This window comes from Salminus brasiliensis, chromosome 9, assembly GCF_030463535.1.
Source record: "Salminus brasiliensis chromosome 9, fSalBra1.hap2, whole genome shotgun sequence".
Taxonomy (NCBI): Eukaryota; Metazoa; Chordata; class Actinopteri; order Characiformes; family Bryconidae; genus Salminus; species Salminus brasiliensis.
Window position 1 is genome coordinate 5076290 of NC_132886.1, and position 21544 is coordinate 5097833.

Below are 21544 nucleotides of genomic sequence, written 5' to 3' on the forward strand. Positions count from 1 at the left end.
TGCTGACCCATACTACTCATCTCAACCATATATAAACTTTCCTTCAAATTAGACATACTACTAATATCACCTCTTCTACATGCACATATATACACATATATATATATAAGTAACTTTGAATTGATTTAAATTTGTCTCTCAGATGGTAGGTTGAAATTACACTTTAAAAAAAAAAAAAAACCCACATTCCAGGATCCACACGACAATCACAGGACTTATTAACAGTATTCTTGTACTGTACATGACCTGGTGCCAATATGGGCTGTTTTGGTGGTTTATGAAATTTTACCCCTACCTATCTCCCTCTCTGTTATCCAGACAGGGCTCATTAATTTTCCTATACCTCATTCCAACCCACACATCTGAGAAACCTATTTATTTAACACTACTGTTCTATAATCATTATCACTTAACTATGTTTATGGGATCCCTTTATCTATTATTTGCCATTAAACAATAACACAAACTAGACATACAACACATAACAAACTAGACATACAACACATACCATTCACTCCTTTTTTTTTTTTTTTTTTCCTCTCTCTATGGGCCCCCATATTTTCCTTTAAATTTACAACCTCCCACAAAGGTACACATGGTCTGAAACAATATCAGAATTAATTTAAATTGCATGTCCCCTTTAAATCTTTTCATAACCTCAATTAATCTGGCTTTTATTGCTTCTGGTGCACAGACTCAAATACAGCTCCTCCTCCCCGTAAGGAGTGACTCTCAGGCCCCATACTTTTGTCAGAAGAGACCTCCTGCAAGGCATAGGATCTCAGAAAGCCAACGAGATCGGGTATTTGACCATATGCATGTTTTTTTTTTTTTTTTTTTTTTTTTTTTTTCAATAAAAGCCAACATTATGGAGAGTTTGTGAATTACTCTCCTCTTACCAAACATACCCCTTTTTAACCCAGACAAAACATGACAAAGAAAGGGAGGAGGGTACCAGCCCCTCAGCCTCCACACACAGACTGACACACACACATAAATCCCTGGGCACGCACACACACACACACACACACATACATACCCCAAGTCGACTGTTTTAAGCTAACCCTTAAGTCTTCTCTTCTGTGCACTATACCCTTTTCTCTTTACTTCTGACACTTAGATAAGTACTCACCCCTCTTTTCTTTTTTCTCTTGTATTACCCTTTTTACTCTAAAAACCCCTTCTTTTCTCTTGTAACACCCCTTCTTTTCTTCTCTTAAACTTCCCATATTTCTCTTTTTCTTCTATAACACCCCATATTTCTCTTCGTTTTTCCGTAACATCCCATAGTACTTGTCTTCTTCTATAACACCCCATGTTTCTTCTCTTAAAAACCCCCCTATTTCTCTTATATCACCCTGTTAAGCTAACTTTCACACTGCAACCTGAACCTGCTCACGTCTTACAATCCTAAGAGAGACAAGGGCCCTAGCTCTCAAAGCCTGCGTGGCGCAAATTAACATGGCCTTATCAATGTTACTCACTGCTTTTTCAACAACACCCCTTTTGTGTTCCTCATTTTCCTTATACCTTGTCATTACTCTTGTTCCTACGTATTTTCTCATTCCTTACACCCCCGTATTGTGGTGGCACAACCCACAAACGACCCAAATTTAGAACAGAGTCTCCTCCCAAATAATGTCACAACCTCAAATTTTACAATTAACACGCCAGTGCAGCCTCACAGCACACATCCCAGCACAACGCTGAAACCCAAGCTCGAATAGTGAGAAAAGTGCTCACCGTGTATTGTTGGCTCACGAGCAAAAGTTTTCCACGTGGTACCGTCTGGTGCCGCCGGAAGTCACAGCTGGGTCCTTGTTCGGGCGCCAAAATTTGTCGTCTCGGTTCGTCTTCCTCTGGAGATGGACTTGTTATTCAAAAAGGAGAGTCTGTAGCCACCGTCTTTAGTTGTAACAATAATATATTTTATTGCAATCGAAAGAACAGTGTGGAGAGAGTCTGCCAATTCTGGGTGCCCTTCGGTCTCTCTCTCCCCGACTTAGGAATACCTTGAGTTTTTATACCTTATTTCACGCCACATTCTGTTGGAATGTTGCCATATATGGAATGTTTACATTTCATCCATAGGGAACAGCCATTAGCTCCCCCATTACCTAAGTGGTCCATGGCCACATCTGGACAGCGTTTAAATCACTGACACGTCTGCCCAACGGGATGTCCAAATCTAAACAGCATCTTATGTCTGTTCAATTTGTGTAGATTTGGTCAAGAAACGGGGCCCCCTTTCTTTTCTACATCTGCAAAGCCAATGAATATACTACAGTAGTAGTAGCAATAGTAGTGGTGGTGGTAGCAGTAGTGGTAGTGGTGGTGGTAGCAGTAGTGGTAGTGGCAGTAGTAGTAGTAGTAGCAGTAGTAGTGATAGTAGTAGTGGCAGTAGTAGTGGTGGTGGTAGCAGTAGTAGTGGTAGCAGTAGTAGTGGCAGTAGTAGTGGTAGTGGCAGTAGTAGTAGTAGTAGTGGCAGTAGTGGTAGTGGCAGTAGTAGTGGCAGTAGTGGTAGTGGTAGTGGCAGTAGTAGTGGTAGTGGCAGTAGTAGTGGCAGTAGTGGTAGTGGCAGATTAAGGTCTACAATATAGATGTATAATATAGCCACTAGCTGTATTAGAAGGTGTATGACTCTCTCTAAATATTAATATAATATATTAATATATTTTTTATTAATATTAATATTTTTCTTTATTGAGTCTTCAAAACATTGTGTATGGTGAATTCAGGTATGATTAGGACCTCATTCTCATGATAACCGACAATCTGCCTCAATTTTGTACTACAATACTTTGGGCATATCGCCCAGCCCAATTTTACAATGGTGAATATCCACTGCCCACTGCGTCCACTGTCCCCCCAGGATCAGGCCTTCCCTTTGTTAGCTGGGAACGCTACAGTAAAACACTAACTACGAATAAACAGGAGAAAAGGGGCAGGTCTACGAAATAAGTAGGCGAGTCTGGCTCCGCCTCTTGCAGTCTCTGGGTGCAAATTTGACACCATGGCGGACAGTTTTGGCTTAATTTCTATAGAACTGCTGCGTCGGTGTTTTCAGTTGTTTGGATATTGATAAACTCAAAATTTAATCTGAACGTTTTTACACTTAAACTTATTTTGCCAGCCTCCTAAATCATCATCATCATCAAAACTGTAACCACCTTCTGCCGTCTTCCTTCACTCCTCATCATCCTCCGAGCCAAGGCGGGGCAAGACGGCGCTGAGCGCTGCAGATCGATTGAGAATTTGTGATCTGGCTGAGATCCTCCAAGAGCTGGACTTGGCTCATCTTTCAGGCTGAGGTTCTGGTCCTGTGAGAGAAAATAGAAGAACACTGTGAAGCAGAAGAAGCCTGGTTAGTTACGATAGCCTAAGGAGATTCTGTCTAAGTGAGGTTAGCTGTGTGTACATCGAATCTTCACAGTTTTTGAGAAGCTCTACAGGAACTGATGAACTGATGAACTGAGGGACTGTGATATTTCATAGCTTATCTATTTATTCCAATCACATCAGTATCTTTCCATGGGAACTTTAGCTCGGGAAATATTCCAAAATGTAAAGTTTTCATGGAAATTGTGGGAATTTATTGGAATTAATAGGAAATATTGGACAATTTAAAGTTACTATATCATACACTATCATCAATATACCTTTTCTTTTGTCAACAGCAGAGTACCATGGGAATACATTATAATTATGGGTATATTTTACCAATTATATGCAAGTTTCTCATCTTTAGCTTTGAATATTCTCATTTTATTCCCATTAATTCCCTATTAGGGTTGTGATATTCTGGGAAGTTGGGAAATTTTTTTATGGGAATTAACAGGTAATAATGGGAATTAATGGGAATCTGTTCCCAGGTCTCTGGACAAAGAGGTAAATACCATACTAATAATGCAATATTCACTTAGAGGTGTGTTCCCAAGCCCAAGGGTGGTCAACGGGGGCCAGAGTCTGGCACGGTTTGATGATGATCAATGATTTCTCTGCTCTAACTGACCATTTAAACCTAGCCATTAACAGGTCAGTTGGTCTGCAAAAGCACAAATCAGTCAGAAATCTGTCCCACCTGGACCAGAACGGCCCACCCCTGCCAAAGCCTGAGCATGATGAGCTCGAGAAGAAAGCCAAGGGCACCTCCAAAGGAGAATTTCTAGTGGTCAATTCCCAATGACACTGACCCAATGTTAGTCTCAGCCTGACTATCATGACCATGCTGGTTGACCAGCCTGACTACCCAGCCAGCTTGACCACCATCCTATGCTGATCACAGGCATGCCAACATCTTGTCAACCACCTTGACCATCAAGACCAGCTTAGACCATCTGACACCAGCAGCAGCAGCAGCAGGAGCAGCAGCAGGACACGTGGCAGATGTTTACCAGGAGAAGATGACCCCTGACACTCAGGCTTGTTCACCTGTGCTCGGCTGCTGCTGGGTGGACTCCACGGGAAGACTGAGGGCACTGCAGAAGACTTGAGGGCGTTGTTGAGGGACAGTCTTCTGTAATCCTCCGGAGAGAAGTGGTCACTGCACACTCGCAGGTGCTTCACGCTGTCTCTGGTCACGGCTGCTGTGGAGGAGAGTCGATGGTTCATGAGCAGCAGCCACAGCCTGCACATCTCCACGTCTCGAGGGAACCTGTGGAAGCGCTTGGTGCTGCGCTTCGCTTTGCTCTCGCATCTGGGGACGCAGCACTGGTTCACCATCTTCAGAAACAGGGTGAGAAGCGGGGGGTTTGCAGGGCTTTGACCTCCACCACCTGCACACAGTGTGTGTGTGTGTGTGTGTGTGTGTGTGTGAGGATAGTCACAACGATGATTTCTTAAAAATATATAAATTTTAATTTATATATACATTTATAATTGTAATATATTTTTAATATATAAAAAATACGATTGTGTATATATTGCTGTGTGTGTGTGTGTGTGTGTGTGTGTATGGACAAGTTTAATACGTTTTTATAATAATTGTTTTTTACCTCAGTGTATCTTAGTGTGACAATACATCCACATTAATTAATTTTATTTATTAATTTTATTTAAAATTTAAAAAGTGAAAAGATCATTTAACTGTAAAAAGTGACTGAGACATTCTGCTTAGCTTTACATCTATATTAACTGTAAAAAAAAAAACTACATTACAAATACATTAATTGATCATAATTGATATATATATATATATATATATATATATATATATATATATATATATATATATATACACTGAAGTGTAACATTATTAGGTAGCTACATGGATTTATTACACTAATCACCCTAAAATAATATATGTACAATATATATACAACTATATTAACTGTAAAAAATTTTTACAAAACTACATTACAAATACATTAATTAATCATAATTGATATTGATACATATATACACTGTAGAGTAATATATATATATATACATCACTACATTATATTAATGTAATTACTGCACTATATATATATATACAGAGTGGGGTTAGTTTTGCCAGATTTTACTTAAAGTGAGGCAATGACAGTAATGCTTCCAACTAAAATATGTACATATATTTATTATTCTTTGTTTATTATTACTCTTTGTATGTACTGTCTTGTGTTGTCTGTCTGCACTTGTATAGTGTTGCACTTGTGTTCTGTATGCACTGTGTCTGTGTTGCACCATGGTCCTGGAGGAACGTTGTTTCGTTTCACTGTGAACTCTGTATGTAGCTGAAATGACAATAAAACCCACTTGACTTGACTATACTTTAGGATGTGGTGCAATGTATTTATTTAACATTATTTGACAACATCAAAGGCCAATTTTAAAGGCCAAAAGTACATTGTGCCACATGAGCACATTGAAGGTCGATTTTCTTAAACAAGGCCTAGCTCCACATGAACACATGTTCAGAACAAAATGAAAAATTCAAATAAAGACCAGATTGACCACAATACTCTTCACAGATCCTACTACATGCTGCATACGTTCATCTGCCTCGCCACCTGAACGTTGATCGACGTCCCCTTCTCCACCTCTTCCACTGCTCTGTCCATGTCTCTTCTAACTCTGTGGCATGATGGTCTATTTCTTTTGGTCTAAAATTAAGAATGACACAGTTTGTACAATTGCAAAAAAATAATATCATAAGTGGCACAACTTAACCCAGGCCCTGTGGCACAAATCACCCCAACCTCACCATTTAGGAAACAATGCATCATCCAGCAGTTTTGCACTAACATCATGCTAGCTGTACAGACTCATTGTAGTTTACCAAAGCACTGGGGGCAGTGGTGGCTCAGCGCTTGGAGTACCGGGCTATTGATAACAGGGTGTTGGGTTCGATTCCCGGGCTCGGCCAGCTGCCACTGTTGGGCCCTTGACCAAGGCCCTTTACCCTCTCTGTCCACCGCTCTGGGTGTGTGTGTGTACTCACTGCCCCTAGTTCACTAGTGTGTGTGTGTGTGTGTGTGTGTGTGTGTGTGTGTTCACTACCACAGATGGGTCAAAGGCAGAGGACACATTTTGCTGTACAGTGACAAATACATGCACCGTTATACCATGTGTGAAACTGTTCGGACATAACAATTAAAACCCTTGATCATAGAAATGTTACTTTAAAAGACATAAATGTAATGTTTTTTGACATTAAGAGAAAAAATGGTCATGTGACCACACATTTTTGAAGAGTCAGACAATTTACTCGTCCTGCAAAGAAGAGAGCCTCACTGCACGAGAGGTAAGCACATTTAATTAGATAAGATAAGATAGGACTAATAAAGGATTATCTTATCTGATCTTATCTTATTAAATGTGCTTACCTCTCGTGCAGTGAGGCTCTCTTCTTTGCAGGACTAGTAAATTGTCTGACTCTTCAAAAATGTGTTTTTCTGTGGTTACTTACAAACAGGGGCCAGCACAAATCACCCCACTTTTCCCTAATGTGACAGGATACTGCTACCTGTATTGTTACCATTTCAGTGTAAGATTACATCTGTGTTCATTAAGTAATTATTATCTATTTAGATCAGGGCTGCTCAATCCTGCTCCTGGAGATCTATCACTCTGCAGAGTTTAGCTCCACCCTGAATCTAACACTAACACCTGATCCAGGTGATGAAGGCCTTCAACTGAACATTACAGTCAGCTGTCACTGCTGCTGCCACTATTAATATCACCACTATTAACTATCTGCTGCATCTGGTTTGGTAATTTTTATCAATAATTAATAAATAGTTCTGATCAGAGGAGGACGGGTCGGGTCCCTCTTGTGAGTCTTGGTTCCTCTCAAGGTTTCTTCCTCCAGCTCTGAGGGAGGTTCTCCTTGCCACTGTCGCCATTGGCTGCTCACTGGGGGTCTTAAATCCTGTGTCTTTTTACGTTATTTCTTCTTTTTGTCTCTGTCTTTTATTAATTACTAATTATTTAAAGCTGCTTTGTGACGACAACAGTTGTAAAAAGCGCTATACTAATAAATCTGGCTTGACTTGACTTGACTGTACAAGCAGGGCTGGACAATCACAAACCTCTGCTAGTGCTCCTTATTGTAGTTGTGTAGTGTGTATAGCCATGTATCGGGCATGGCTTGCTTTAGTGGTGTTATCCGGCTGTAAATCAGGAATATCAATCAGTGCTCATTAAAATATTAGCTGCTTAACTTTAGGAATAAATCGCTCCTGCTTGCAGGAACATGTAGCCTACAAACACCGGTCAGGCGAGGCGAGTTGAGAAATTCAAGAAAAGGGAAGAAGCAGAAGTACAAGAAGAGATCAGAGTTGTTGACTGGTAATCACAAACTTTCAGTGCACAACTAGTTCTGTTTAATTTATGGCTGACTTGCCAGTGTATACTAGTACTAGTACTAGTCCAAGCCCAAAACAGCAAAAGCTCTCTAAGAGCATGAGGAGGACAAGTAAGGCTCATAAACAGCCATGCTTTCAGTAACTACCCAGATCTGAATAATCTTAATATGCATTTACATTTACATACACATTCACGTTGGCTGCTCACTGGGGGTCTTAAATCCTTCATGTCTTTTTACGTTATTTCTTCTTTTTGTCTCTGTCTTTTATTAATTACTAATTATGTAAAGCTGCTTTGTGACAACAGTTATAAAAAGCTATACAAATAAATCTGACTTGACTTGATTTGACTGTGTTGGGTCTGAACTCTTCAAGGTGGTAGATCTCCAGGACCAGGATTGAGCAGCCCTGATCCAGACGGTCTGTAGAAAGGTAGCTAGCTAGTTAATTATAAATGCAAAAAGTAAAAGGTACACATCTAGTATAGGTCTTGTTACCCATGAACTTGGGAAAAAGTAATCCGCTGGGTATTTGCAAACTAGCCATGTTCTTATGAAGCAGTTTATCAACATTTGTGACTTTAAAGTTAGTCTTTTGAGTCAGATTATTTGTGTTATTGAGCTGGCGCTAATGTTTAGTCACTTTTTCGGTGTGTTTTGTTCGGTCAGTTAAAAATGTACTAAAACATCACAGTATTTGACATTTTTTATTAATTTGCAGCGACTTTGCTGCCTCAGTGGCCTCAAGTAGAAAGTTATGAATTACATTTTTATGGCATTTAACTGACGCTCTTATCCAGAGCGACTTACAAAGTTACTCGTATTACACAGGTGGGCCAATGTAGTGTTGAGAGTCTTGACCACGGACTCTTATTGGTGTAGCGCAGCATAGTCACCCAGACTGGGAATTGAACCCCAGTCTCCCACATGGTGTGGTAGCTCACTGGCAGGTAGTGGTGTTATCTGTTGCGCCACACCAACCACGTATAGCTTACTAAAGCAATACACTGTACACACAGTCTGTGGTATGTACCCAGTAGTATGTGTCTACTGTATGTTCTGCATTTGGTAGCTCGGCCACAGAGGACTCCTTCCAGGCGCTCAAATGCGCATTCATGTTGGCCCCGCTGTTGTGCCACCCCGATCCCGTAAGCCATTTGTGGTCGAAGTGGATGCCTCCAACGCCGGAGTGGGGGCGGTTCTCTCTCCCGGGGGCTTTCCGGGAGAAGCTCATCAGTTGGGCTCATGCTTCTCCGGCATCGGGTCATCCAGGTGAGCCTCCTGCGACGCTACAAGGCCCAAGCGGACCGGAAGAGAGGGGAGATTCCGACATACCAACCAGGTGACCGGGTCTGGTTGGCCACGAAGGACCTCCGAACGAGTCTGCCTTCACACAAACTAAAAGTTAAGTACTCTGGTCCTTATGTAATAGAAAAAAGAATCAACGAAGTTGCATATCGAATCAGACTGCCCCCACAGTCACATATTCACCCAGTTTTCCATGTGTCTCAGCTCAAGCCTGTGGTACCTGGACCCCTGGATGAGGCCACCCCGTAGGACATGCCTCTGGAACCAGTATAGATCGAGGGGACCCCCACCTACATGGTTCGATGAGTGCTGGATTCTCGAAGGCGTGATCTCGATTGCAATACCTGCTCGACTGGGAGGGGTTCGGTCCAGAGGAACGCTCCTGGGAATCGGCCGATCATGTCCTGGACCCTACTTTGGTCCGGGAATTCCACAAAAGGTTCCCGAGTAAGCCGGCTCCCAGGCCTCGCGGACATCCCAGGAAGTCACAAACCCCCATTCGTGGGAGATCCTCGCGTCCGGAGAGGGGTCCGACAGCCTCGTCGGACCAGATAAGACCCTCCGCGGGAAGTTCAGGGACACTGGTTTTGGTTCGGCGCCTAGGGCGTCCCCGTCGGGAGACCCATCTGGCCGCCTCGGGGGAGGGGGGGTTGTACTGTCACGCCCGCGCCGCCGTGCCATCACTTCATATTTAGTCAAATGAAGGACTTTTAAGTTGATAGGGACTTTTGGGTTGACACCCCTCGTCGCCATTTTGGTTTCTGATTATGTTTGTCATGTGACTATTCTTTGTTTGGTTAATGTGTTACACCTGTGGGCTGGTGTATTTAAGTAGGGCTAGGGCCAGCTGCTGGTTGCCGAGGATTACCCTTAGTGCACCACATGCACCCAGGTTGTTCAGTTAATGGTATAGACTCAGTATTCACCGGTCTGGTCTGTAGAGTCCATCCTTGTACAGAGGACTCTTTGAACCTAGCTAGCTTAGCAGGGAAAGCTAACTAGCTAGGCTGCTCTCGTCTCAGGGTCCATTAGGGAGCTACTGCAGGTCTGCGGCGATCTCTCGCCAGGCTTCTTAGGTTCAGCAAGCTGGGGTCCAGGAGCTCCAGGAGTTGGAGCTCAGCTTGTTTCAGCAGTTAGCTCTCCTCATTGTCGGACTGGATCAGTTGTCTAGGTTTGGTGTCTGACTCCTGACGCTCTCAAGTCTGTGTTCACACCCCAGGTGTGTTCTTTTGTTTTGCCCAGTATTGTTTGTCACGGTTTTGTTACTTCTTATCCCTTGTAATCATTGCTGCATTTCTGTTTTGTTTTCGGTTTATTGTTATCAATAAACTCCTCGCTTCGGTCCATCCCCTGCGAGTGTTCTCCCGTCATTGTCAGACCGAGTGGATCATGACAGTATAGCACGCTTTACAACTGGTGTTGTCACAAAGCAGCTTTACACAATCAGTAATTAGTAAGAAGACAAGAAATCAACAACCTAAGAACACATGAAAACCAATTATTGTTGTTTACAGGCATTTGATTATTTACCAAGACATAATAATAACAAATAAAATTTTTGTATGCATCATTTACCTACTTCATTTACCTACTTAAACCTTTACATCACTGTTGAAAAGATTCTGAAAGCAGCATGCTTTAAATACTTGTGTTACAAGTGTGCACTTTGAAAACGATGTCAACATCCAAACTGTAAATACATTATAGATATAATAGACATCAAAGAAATTACAACATAATGTGTTATTAGTTTGTGATTAGTTTATTTTACAGGCAGAAGAGCTCTCCAGAGACTTAAAGTATAAAATATAGACATCATACATCTGTTTTTATACTGTACTCAGCCATCTGTACCCTTGCATAGTTCATATATAGACTCATTAAAGGGCTTGAATGGCTCTTCCCAGTAATAGTTTTTCAGTTGTATTTTTATTTCAAAAGAAATCATCATAAGCTAAAGCACAGTAACTGACAGTCCTCTAAATTCAAGCCACAAATAACTCCGTAATCTTGTTAATGCAGAAAACTCAATATGTATTCATTGTTGTTCACTAGACATTTCACTTAATTCATTAATTAACTCATTTACATTTAATTAAACTCTAATTCAAAAGTTAATATGATTAATATGTTTTATATCAATATACAGTAAGAACAGTAAAGCATTGTACTAATTGTTATTCAGCTGTTTTGGATGGGTGAAAAATTTGTATCATTGCTTGATGCTTACTATTATTACTTACTGGAAAAAAAACTGGTCACTTTGTTACATCCAGCTCTGAAGTATCTCTGTACAGAATAAGCTCGTTCCTGTACTTCAGGTTCGATTTCTCTCAGCTCTTTCAGTTTCTGAACCCAGTCAGGATGTCCAGCTTCCTCAGCTCGAGGGATCAGGAAGTCCAGAGACTCAATAATGAAGGCAGAGTCTGGTTTTAAGGCGATCTCAGACAGTTTCATGATGGTGGTGTAGGTCTCCTCCACCAGTCTGGCCTTTTCTTCTTCAATCTTCTTCAGCTCTGCTGTCAGTCTGGACTCAATGCTGATCTTCTCCTCTGTCTGCTTCATGTCGTTTTCAAGCTCCTTTCTGACGTTCTCAAACTTGTCTGAGTCTAGACTGATTCCTGCTGCAGACTCATCTGTGCTCCCGTACTGTTTTATCAGATCAGTGAACTTCATTTTAAATTCTTCACTCCTGATAATGTATTTCTTGTTTTCTCTGACATGTTTACTGTGGTGACACTTCCCTGAACACACAGTGCAGAACCCATCTTTCATGACCTCACACCACCCAGAATTGATGGCACACCAGCAGTTGTACTCATGACAGTTCTCTTCACAGACAGAGCAGCAGCTTGCCATTCTGTTTCTCCATGAAGAGTTTTCAATGGGAACTTTTTCCTTGTGTTTTCTGGTGACTTTAAAAGAGAAGTTTTCATTCCTTTGAATTTTTTTTCTGGTTTTCTTTGAGGACTTTCTGAATCTGAACCAGTTCCTCATGTTTACTCTCCTTTAACTCAATACGTTCACACAGATTAGAAACACAGGATCTGAGCTGAATTTGTTCTGTCAGAACTCTTTCAGTCGTCTCTAAGCTTTTTCTGTTCTGATTTTCCAGAGATATAAAGAACTCCTTCAGACTATCCTCTGTGAGCTCCCAGGCGTTTCGAAACACTGTTTCATATTTTGTGGTCCTCTGCTCAGTCTGACGATTATTGAATAAGAAATGAACTGGATCAGCTCCATTTTCTTTCCTACAGGGAATGTTGGCTTTCTTGATGGCATTAATGGCGTCAGTGGGGGGTCCTCCATCTGAGTGTGTTGCACAAATCACAATGTTCTCCTCTATGTCTTTACCAAACAGAGACAGAACTGCATCAAAAATGTACAGCTGTCTGTCCGAGAGACGATTCTCAGATGCCTTCACTACCAAACACACTGCATCTATTTCTTTCACTCCAGTCTCACTCTTAAACAGCTTCCACAGGTTTTCAGCGATCTCCTTGTCATGCTCTAATCCCCTGGTGTCTCCATATCCTGGAGTGTCGATGATGGTAACAGAGATCGAATTGTCCTGGACAAAGACCTCATAGACTGTGATTTCAGTTGTTTGAGATTGTGACTGATTTTCTGTTTGAGGTTGAGCTGTGATCTTAAACCACACATGATCCTCAAACTTCACTCCCAGTATGTAGTTCACGATGGCGTTGATCAGAGTGGTCTTGCCTGTTCCAGTTTCTCCCACCATCAGTATGATCTTGTTTTGAGAACTGATTTCTCGCTGACCAAATGTCCATTTCCTGATCTTGCCACTTTCATCTAGATTACTTTTGGTGGTGAGCAGACTATACAGAGCTGGTTTGCCTTCACTGATTAACTCACTCTTCCGTGTTAAATCATCTACTGTCCAAGACTTCTCTTGTGATCTGCCAAATTCAATACAATACAATCAATGTGAATTAAAACTGTGCTTACATTGTTTCAAAAATGGTATTTTAGAGTGAACTTTTAAGCATTCACTAGAATATTTATCCTCTATCTGTCCTGAGCTACAACTGCTGTCTTGTTTTATTTAGAAGTGCAAAAATCTAATGTGCCCCAAATAAGACAGTTCTTAATAGGAAAGGTGAGCTGAAATGCACTGAAAAATCACTTTGTTTAACTGCTAGAGCACACATTTTAAATATCTTTTTTCTTTGTATACTCACCTCTGATCCATAATGTTGATGTGTTAAAAGTTGACACAAATGTCTCGATGGTCAGTGTCCTGTGAAAAAATTGTATATTATCCAATAGGCTCAGACATATTAAAGCAGCATCATACTAGAAGGAAAAGAAGCATGGGGACTGAAGTGGTGGTGTAATGCTATAGGATTTTACCACTGATATGATTTGGGTTACACAGCATTATACCGTTCTCAAAAGTGTTCTCCTGCCCACATCACCTACAGTACATACAGTGGGGGAAAAAAGTATTTAGTCAGTCACCAATTGTGCAAGTTCTCCCACTTAAAAGATGAGAGAGGCCTGTAATTGACATCATAGGTAGACAAAAGAGACAAAATGAGAAAAAAAAAATTCAGAAAATCACATTGTCTGATTTTTAAAGAATTTATTTGCAAATAATGGTGGAAAATAAGTATTTGGTCAAAAACAAAAGTTCATCTCATTACTTTGTTATATATCCTTTGTTGGCAATGACAAACGTTTTCTGTAAGTCTTCACAAGGTTGGCACACACAGTTGCTGGTATGTTGGCCCATTCCTCCATGCAGATCTCCTCTAGAACAGTGATGTTTTAGGGCTGTCGGCGGCAACACGGACTTTCAACACCCTTCAAAGGTTTTCTATGGGGTTGAGATCTGGAGACTGGCTAGGCCACTCCAGGACCTTGAAATGCTTCTTACGAAGCCACTCCTTTGTTGCCCTGGCAGTGTGCTTGGGATCATTGTCATGCTGAAAGACCCAGCCACATTTCATCTTCAATGCCCTTGCTGATGGAAGGAGGTTTGCACTCAAAATCTCACAATACATGGCCCCATTCATTCTTTCATGTACACGGACCAGTCGTCCTAGTCCCTAGGTAGTAGAGAAACAGCCCCAAAGCATGATGTTGCCACCCCCATGCTTCACAGTTGGTATGGTGTTCTTTGGATGCAGCTCAGCATTCACTCTCCTCCAAACACAACGCTGTTTGTACCAAACAGTTCTACTTTGGTTTCACCTGACCATAAGACATTCTCCTAATACTCTTCTGGAACATCCAAATGCTCTCATGCAAACTTCAGACGCACCCGGATATGTACTGGCTTAAGCAGGGGAACATGTCTGGCACTGCAAGATCTGAGTCCCTGGCGGCGTAGTGTGTTACTGACGGTAGCCTTTGTAACGTTGGTCCCAGCTTTCTGCAGGTCATTCACTAGGTCCCCCCATGTGGTTCTGGGATTTTTGCTCACCGTTCTTGTGATCATTTTGACCCCACGGGCTGAGATCTTGCGTGGAGCCCCTGATCGAGGGAGATTAGCAGTGGTCTTGTAGGTCTCCCATTTTCTGATTATTGCTCCCACAGTAGATTTCTTCACACCAAGCTGCTTGCCTATTGCAGATTCAGTCTTCCCAGCCTGGTGCAGGTCTACAATTTTGTTTCTGGTGTCCTTCGACAGCTCTTTGGTCTTTACCATAGTGGAGTTTGGAGTGTGACTGTTTGAGGTTGTGGGCAGGTGTCTTTTATACTGTTAACTGTTCAAACAGGTGCCATTAATACAGGTAATGAGGGGAGGACAGAGAAGCCTCTTAAAGAAGAAGTTACAGGTCTGTGACAGCCAGAAATCTTGCTTGTTTGTAGGTGACCAAATACTTATTTTCCACCATTATTTGCAAATAAATTCTTTAAAAATCAGACAATGTGATTTTCTGAATTTTTTTTCTCATTTTGTCTCTCATAGTTGGAGTCTACCTATGATGTCAATTACAGTCCTCTCTCATCTTTTTAAGTGGGAGAACTTTTGGTGACTGACTAAATACTTTTTTTTCCCACTGTAGTACAACTGGCAATATTCTTAGCCCTAAGTAGCAGTGAAAGAGCTGCTACATAATAATAATTATAAACAGAACAGAATTCTACATAGAACTATTCTTCTTCTTATTTTTTGTTATTATACATTAAGATTCTCATTAGCTCCAGGGGAATTTTAAATTTTTACATAAGAGTATTAGATGAATTCTTATAACTCTTATAATGCTTTTGCTAGTAAGGAGGAAATGTTTGTTTTGCTTTTGATTCGTCTGAGATTTAAAAAAAATCACTTAAGTAGATGTAATTATTTGCTACAAGTTCGGAAAAACGTATCTTTTTTCAGACACCTCAAGCAGGACTTACTCTTGAAATAAGTTTATACCAACAAATACCTGTGTTCCAGGAATGCCCCCTCTGACAGGAGTGACTGTTGATCCTACAATTATTATGTTGTTCTAAAACATAAAGAATATAAAGATACCACTGACTTACACAGAGAAATACAAGAATCATAATCAGTTATCAGTATGTCAGTAAAGAAGGTTGTGACTTCACTGTTTGCTTCTGAAAAGGAAAAAGTAACATAGACTCTGATACTTTCTTGCAAGCCCTTTTAGACCTTTAGGATGGTGTTTTAAGCTACACCACCACCTTTGCCCATAGAGTGGTCAGATATACACACGTGGACAAAATTGTTGGTACCCCTCTGTAAATGAAAGAAAAACCCACAATTTTTAAAAGTAAACTCATTAAACAGGCCCAGACAAAAATGATGGTACCCCTGAAAATAATGTGACCAAAGGGATATGTTAAATCAAAGTGTGTTCAGTAATTAGCATCACAGGTGTCTACAATCTAGTAATCAGTCAGTGGGCCTATATATAGGGCTATATATAGGGCTACAGGTAGTCACTGTGCTGTTTAGTGACATGGTGTGTACCACACTCAACATGAACCAGAGGAAGTGAAGGAAAGAGTTGTCTCAAGAGATTAGAAAGAAAATTATAGACAAGCATGTTAAAGGTAAAGGTTATAAAACCGTCCCCAAGCAGTTTGATGTTCCTGTGACTACAGTTGCACATATTATTCAGAAATTTAAGATCCATGAGACTGTAGCCAACCTCCCTTGATGTGGCTGCAGGAGGAAAATTGGTGATAAAGAGACAGTTAATATGAATGGTAAATAAAGAGCATGAAGCATATCAAGAAAAGCACTGTCCCTACTGTGAAACATGGAGGAGGCTCTGTTATGTTCTGGGGCTGCTTTGCTGCATCTGGCACAGGGTGAAGCTGTGCAGGGTACAATGAAATCTCAAGACTATCAAGGAATTCTAGAGAGAAATGTGCTGCCCAGTGTTAGAACACAGCTAAAAACACCCACGAATGGCTAAGAGTAAAACATTGGACTATTCTGAAGTGGCCTTCTATGAGCCCTGACCTAAATCCTAATGTGCATATTTGGAAGGAGCTGAAACATGCCGTCTGAAAAAGGCACCCTTCAAACCTGAGACAACTGGAGCAGTTTGCTCATGAGAAGTGAGCCAAAATACCGACTGAGAGGTGCAGAAGTCTCTTTGACAGTTACAGGAATCATTTGATTGCAGTAATTGCCTCAAAAGATTGTGCAACAAAATATAAAGTTAAGGGTACCATCATTTTTGTCTAGGCCTGTTTTATAAGTTTATTTTATTTTAATAATTCTGTTGAAGCATGGTTAAAAAGCAATGTCTGACTTTCATTTGTATATTTTCATAGAGTTTCTGTTTATCTTTACTTTTGTCAGATTCAAGTTATTTCTGTGAACATGTGGGTTTTTCTTTCATTAACCGAGGGGTACCAAAAATTTTGTCCACATGTGTAGTTCAAGTGCAGGAAGCAGATTCTTCTTAAGAGGCCATGAAAGTCGAAGCGCAACAGTCCAACATGCAACCCGACCATATTCATTTTTTATTCAAGTTTGAAATCCTGCACTCTGTCCAAAAAATCAAGGACTGCAGATCATTCCTCAAGTCTGCACCACTTGACTTGATCACACCACTGTGTTAGCACATCAAATTTCCACTATTAATGATGTGCCTGTAAGACAGTGCCCTTCTCTGGAAAACAACAAATCATAAAGAAGGAAGTTGACCACATGTTAGCACAAGGTATTGTCCATCCCTCAGTCTCTCTGTGGGCTTTATCAGTGGTCCTTCTGCCAAAAAGGGCAGTGGCACCTGATTATGTATTGACTATAGAAAGCTCAATGCGAACACACATCTGAATGGGCATCCAGTGCCACAAACCAAGACATCCTTGAGTCCCTGAATGGAGCTTGTGTTTTCAGCACACTGGACTTGATGAGTGGCTATAGGCAACTGGGATAGAGCCAGACAGCATTGAGAAAACAGCATTTGTTACCTGCTGTGGGCTGTTCGAGTTTACAGTGATGCCATTTGGTCTAAAAACACTGCTGTACTCTTCCAACATTTAGGAAGCAGTTCTCACCCAACTGATTGGTTGCTGTTGTTTTATCTTCATTGATGACATTGTTGTTTTTTTCCCCATCTGTAAATCAGCATTTCAGTCACCTAGAATTGTTTAGATGCCTGCATGATTCTTGTTTAACTTTATATCTTCTACATCACTCTTACTTTCATAGGCCATATAGTATCTACTGAAGTTATTAAACAGAGCCCAGCAAAGTGTAAATCATTCAGAATGTCCCCAGACCAACTTCAGTCAAGGAAGTCCAGAAGTTTCTGGGTGTGGCAGGCTGATATCATATGTTAATACCATGGTTTGCTGTAGTTTTTAATTCATTAAAAAAGCAGGGTGTGGAATGAAGATTGCCAGAGGACAATTGAGGATCTTAAGCAAGCAATAACTTCCTAACCCAACCAGATCTTGACAAGCAGTTCTTATACTGGACTTTGCATACTGGTCTTCAGTACAGAGGGATGTAAATACATACTGCAGACAATGTGAAACCTGGTGGTGGATTTTTCCATTACCCAGCACCCCAGGTTGCACCTACAGTAAGTCACCTACAGCTTTGTAAACTGCAGAAGCATTGTTCAGTAAGGTGATAGTAAGATTAGTAAGAGTTCTATTGTTTTCCAGAAAATACTGCATCAGATTGGGGTCAACAATTCACATCTAGAGTATGGCAAGCTTCCTGTTCTGACCTGAATATATTAGTTTATCCTCTTTCTCATTTACTTACTTGCCATTTTATTCACATTATACATGCTGCCACTGCGTGTCATGGCGTGTACGGCCAGACAAGATGGAATGAACACTTGCAGAGATGGAACTAAGCAAGGTGTTTATTTGGGTTAAGGGTGTACAAAACAGGATGCAGCAATCTACTGGTCAAAACTTGAATGTAAACAGAAGGTGACAAATCAAGTGGCAAACACAACAAACTTGGGAGATCAGTTTCTCTGGTTTTAGTATTTCTAGGTTTGTGTTTGAGAGAAATTAACAATTTTATTTTTATTCCATAAAATATTTCTCCTATATTCTAATTTTTCTAATAATTAAGTTTAACTTTATTCACTATAATACTTTATTATTACGTAATAACACTACTGCTACTACTACTAGTACTACTACAATTGCTACAACTACTACTAATAATAATAATAATAATCAAATGTTATTAGATCTGCAGTAATATGTTCATTAATCAAACTCAGCTAGATTATCATTGAGCATATAAATGAATTTAACATACCTGTGTTGTCAAATATTCCTACTCAGAGGGACATCTTTGTTCACTGAAAGGAAGCTTGAGAATAACACATGCGATAGCAGCATGAGCATTAAAGGGAAGTGGTGATCCAGCCAATGAAATCTGCTGTATAACCTGGAGCTAAGAATGAACCCATATAAGGTTATGCAAAATGTTTTGTGCATGAATTTCTGCTTTCATTAGATTATAGATAGTGGACACACAAAAACATCACATGGATTTAGAGCAGTGGTTACCAACACCAATCGTTACCGTTCTGCATACTTTAAATATACCCTTAATCAACTCCACCTGATCCTTTAATTACTGTCATCAGAAGTACTTCATTAGCTGAGGTGATTCAGAATGAAAGTGAAACCTGCAGGAGGTGGACCTGAAAGGTCAGTTAGGGTATTTACTATGTCACTAAAATAGTAAGCAGATTGTTGCAGTATGGGCAGCACACTTTATTGTGGCCCTGATGGCACCAACTGCAAGACGTTGAAAAAGCAAAAGCCTAATAAACCACTTCCTTTAGTCTTGTTAGAAAAACATCACATGGTTTATCAGAACTCACTGTCCTGTACACAGAGGAATATGGTTGATCATAGATTTGATATTTAATGTTTTATTGACATTTTAGTGAAAAATATAAAATGTGCACTATAAATGTGCAATATAAAGCATGCACATAGCGCTCCCATGCATTACAGTCCAGCTTTAATAATAAAATATATTATATGACCCCACAACTCTTAACAAAATATGTAATTACCACATTTATTAGAGCTCCTGTCAGTCTCACGCCCTTAGAATCTGTTTAATGTAAAAAGTATTATTATGCATATTATATTTATTTACTCTTGGGTACAAAAGCAGTTGTAAAAGTTAAAAGTTAAAGTTGATATTATATTTCTTATGCTTTATATTTTCATGGTAGCACTCACTTTTTTATTTTTCCAGATGTCCCAAACAGTTTGAGGAAAATAACTTTACTACTGCAGTCCAGTTCCTGTACGTCTTGCAAAATGTCAGTCTGTCCTTGATGTTTTTCCTCGAAGAAAGCTTTATTAATCCTAGAAGAATTTTTTAGATACATGCCCACACCCACAAAGTCAGGACACCCCCACCTAAACGTTGACACATGCACAGCCTCTTCTTTACTGCCTCAATCACTCAACAACTTATCAACCAACAGTAATGGAAAGGTATATAAATGGAATGGAAATATAATGTAGTGTATTTTTCTTCTTTTTTTTTATTCTGCCATAATAATAACACTTAATAAATTTATTCCATGGTCAGGAGAAATGCATGATTAAATTACTCGCTTTTCCAGACATCAAAAAGTCGCAACATCAAGTGTTACCTTTATTCTGTACAGAAATTACAGGCTGTTGCAGTAATTTTGTGGACAGTAATATACTGTTAAATATGCAAAAGTTGTATGGATATCATAACTTCAACTTTGTATGATGATCCACAATTAGTTACTTATAATTATCATTATATGGTGTAATTAATTGAATTATTGAATAACTGACATGTTAATGCTTGATTAAATACTATTAAGTTAGTAAGCTATTAGTTAAATAAGCTCTAAATGTATTGTTACTACAATAACTGAAGACATAGTCAACATAGAAGGTTATTGTAGTGAGGAGTAATTAATGAAGAACTATGATGGTAACACTCTTTTACTTAGAGGCACATAAGGATTAATTAAGAAACCGTATTGTTAAGTGTTACAGTGCAGATATAAATTTACATTTTAAGTCAGTTATCACAAATGTCTAAAAGCCTGCTTTCACATTGTCACTGTGGGCTTTTTCATGTAGAATCAAATCTAGCAAATCCTTAACAGCAAATCTTACAAAATATATGTGCATGGCTATATGTCATGTTTTTGTATGGGCAGACAGTTTAACTAAGGCACAGGCAGTTTTATTATAAATCTAAGCATATTTACTTCAATCCACAAAACTGAAAGATAAAATTACTTTTAGTTTTGTTGAAGAAGCAGTGTCCATTTTGGCAAGTAATCAGGCCTTATAATCTCAAAGTGAATGACTGAGGCTAAAGGGCTATAGGGTTATTAATTTGGTGTGATGTCCTAGATGTCATGGTGTGTACAGCCAGACAAGAATCGATGAACACTTGCAGAGATGGAATCGAAGCAAGAACATTTACAAAGCCAAAAAACAACAGGAACCGAAAAGCTAAATGCAGCCAGGGGTGGCAAAATAGTGAACACAAAACAAACATGGCAACCAAAAGGGCGAACACAACAAACCTGGGACTGGAAAAAGCTTCGGAGCTGAACGGGTGAATAACGAGGGGGTGAACTAAAAGGGGGACTAAACATAAAGCCTCAAGCCGAGTTTGGGCATAAAGGGCAGATATAAACTCAGGGCAGAGCCAAGCTCTGTGTACCAATGGAGGTAGCTGGGGAGCCAGCTGCCTGACTAGAAAACGAGGCCAACCTAACCTGGTCTAGCAGAGACTGCCTAGAATTGGGGTCGCCTAGGAACATGAGTAGGAAGCGAACGTACCTAGCTTGCCTCTAGAATAACACTGAGAATACTACAAACAGAACTCTTGCCAACCTGAACACGACACAAACACGTGAGGAATCACGGAGCGTCAAGGAGATTCCTGGAGATTCAATTCATGGCCTCGAATGGCCGTAGTGGAGCTCCTTAAATACTCCCACTCCCAGTCCT

General features: G+C 40.2%; 1 protein-coding gene and 1 pseudogene across 1 annotated transcript; both read right to left on the reverse strand.

The window, feature by feature from the left end:
• Window positions 1–3137: 3137 nt before the first annotated feature.
• Window positions 3138–4738, reverse strand: LOC140562209 (THAP domain-containing protein 1-like). The gene is made up of 2 exons (XM_072687663.1): window positions 4432–4738; window positions 3138–3320 (listed from the first exon to the last, which is right to left on the reverse strand). Exons 1-2 carry the CDS (start codon window positions 4720–4722, stop codon window positions 3138–3140), a joined length of 474 nt encoding a protein of 157 aa, XP_072543764.1. The 5' UTR covers window positions 4723–4738.
• Window positions 4739–5890: 1152 nt separating this feature from the next.
• Window positions 5891–20028, reverse strand: LOC140561949 (uncharacterized; annotated as a pseudogene).
• Window positions 20029–21544: the final 1516 nt, after the last annotated feature.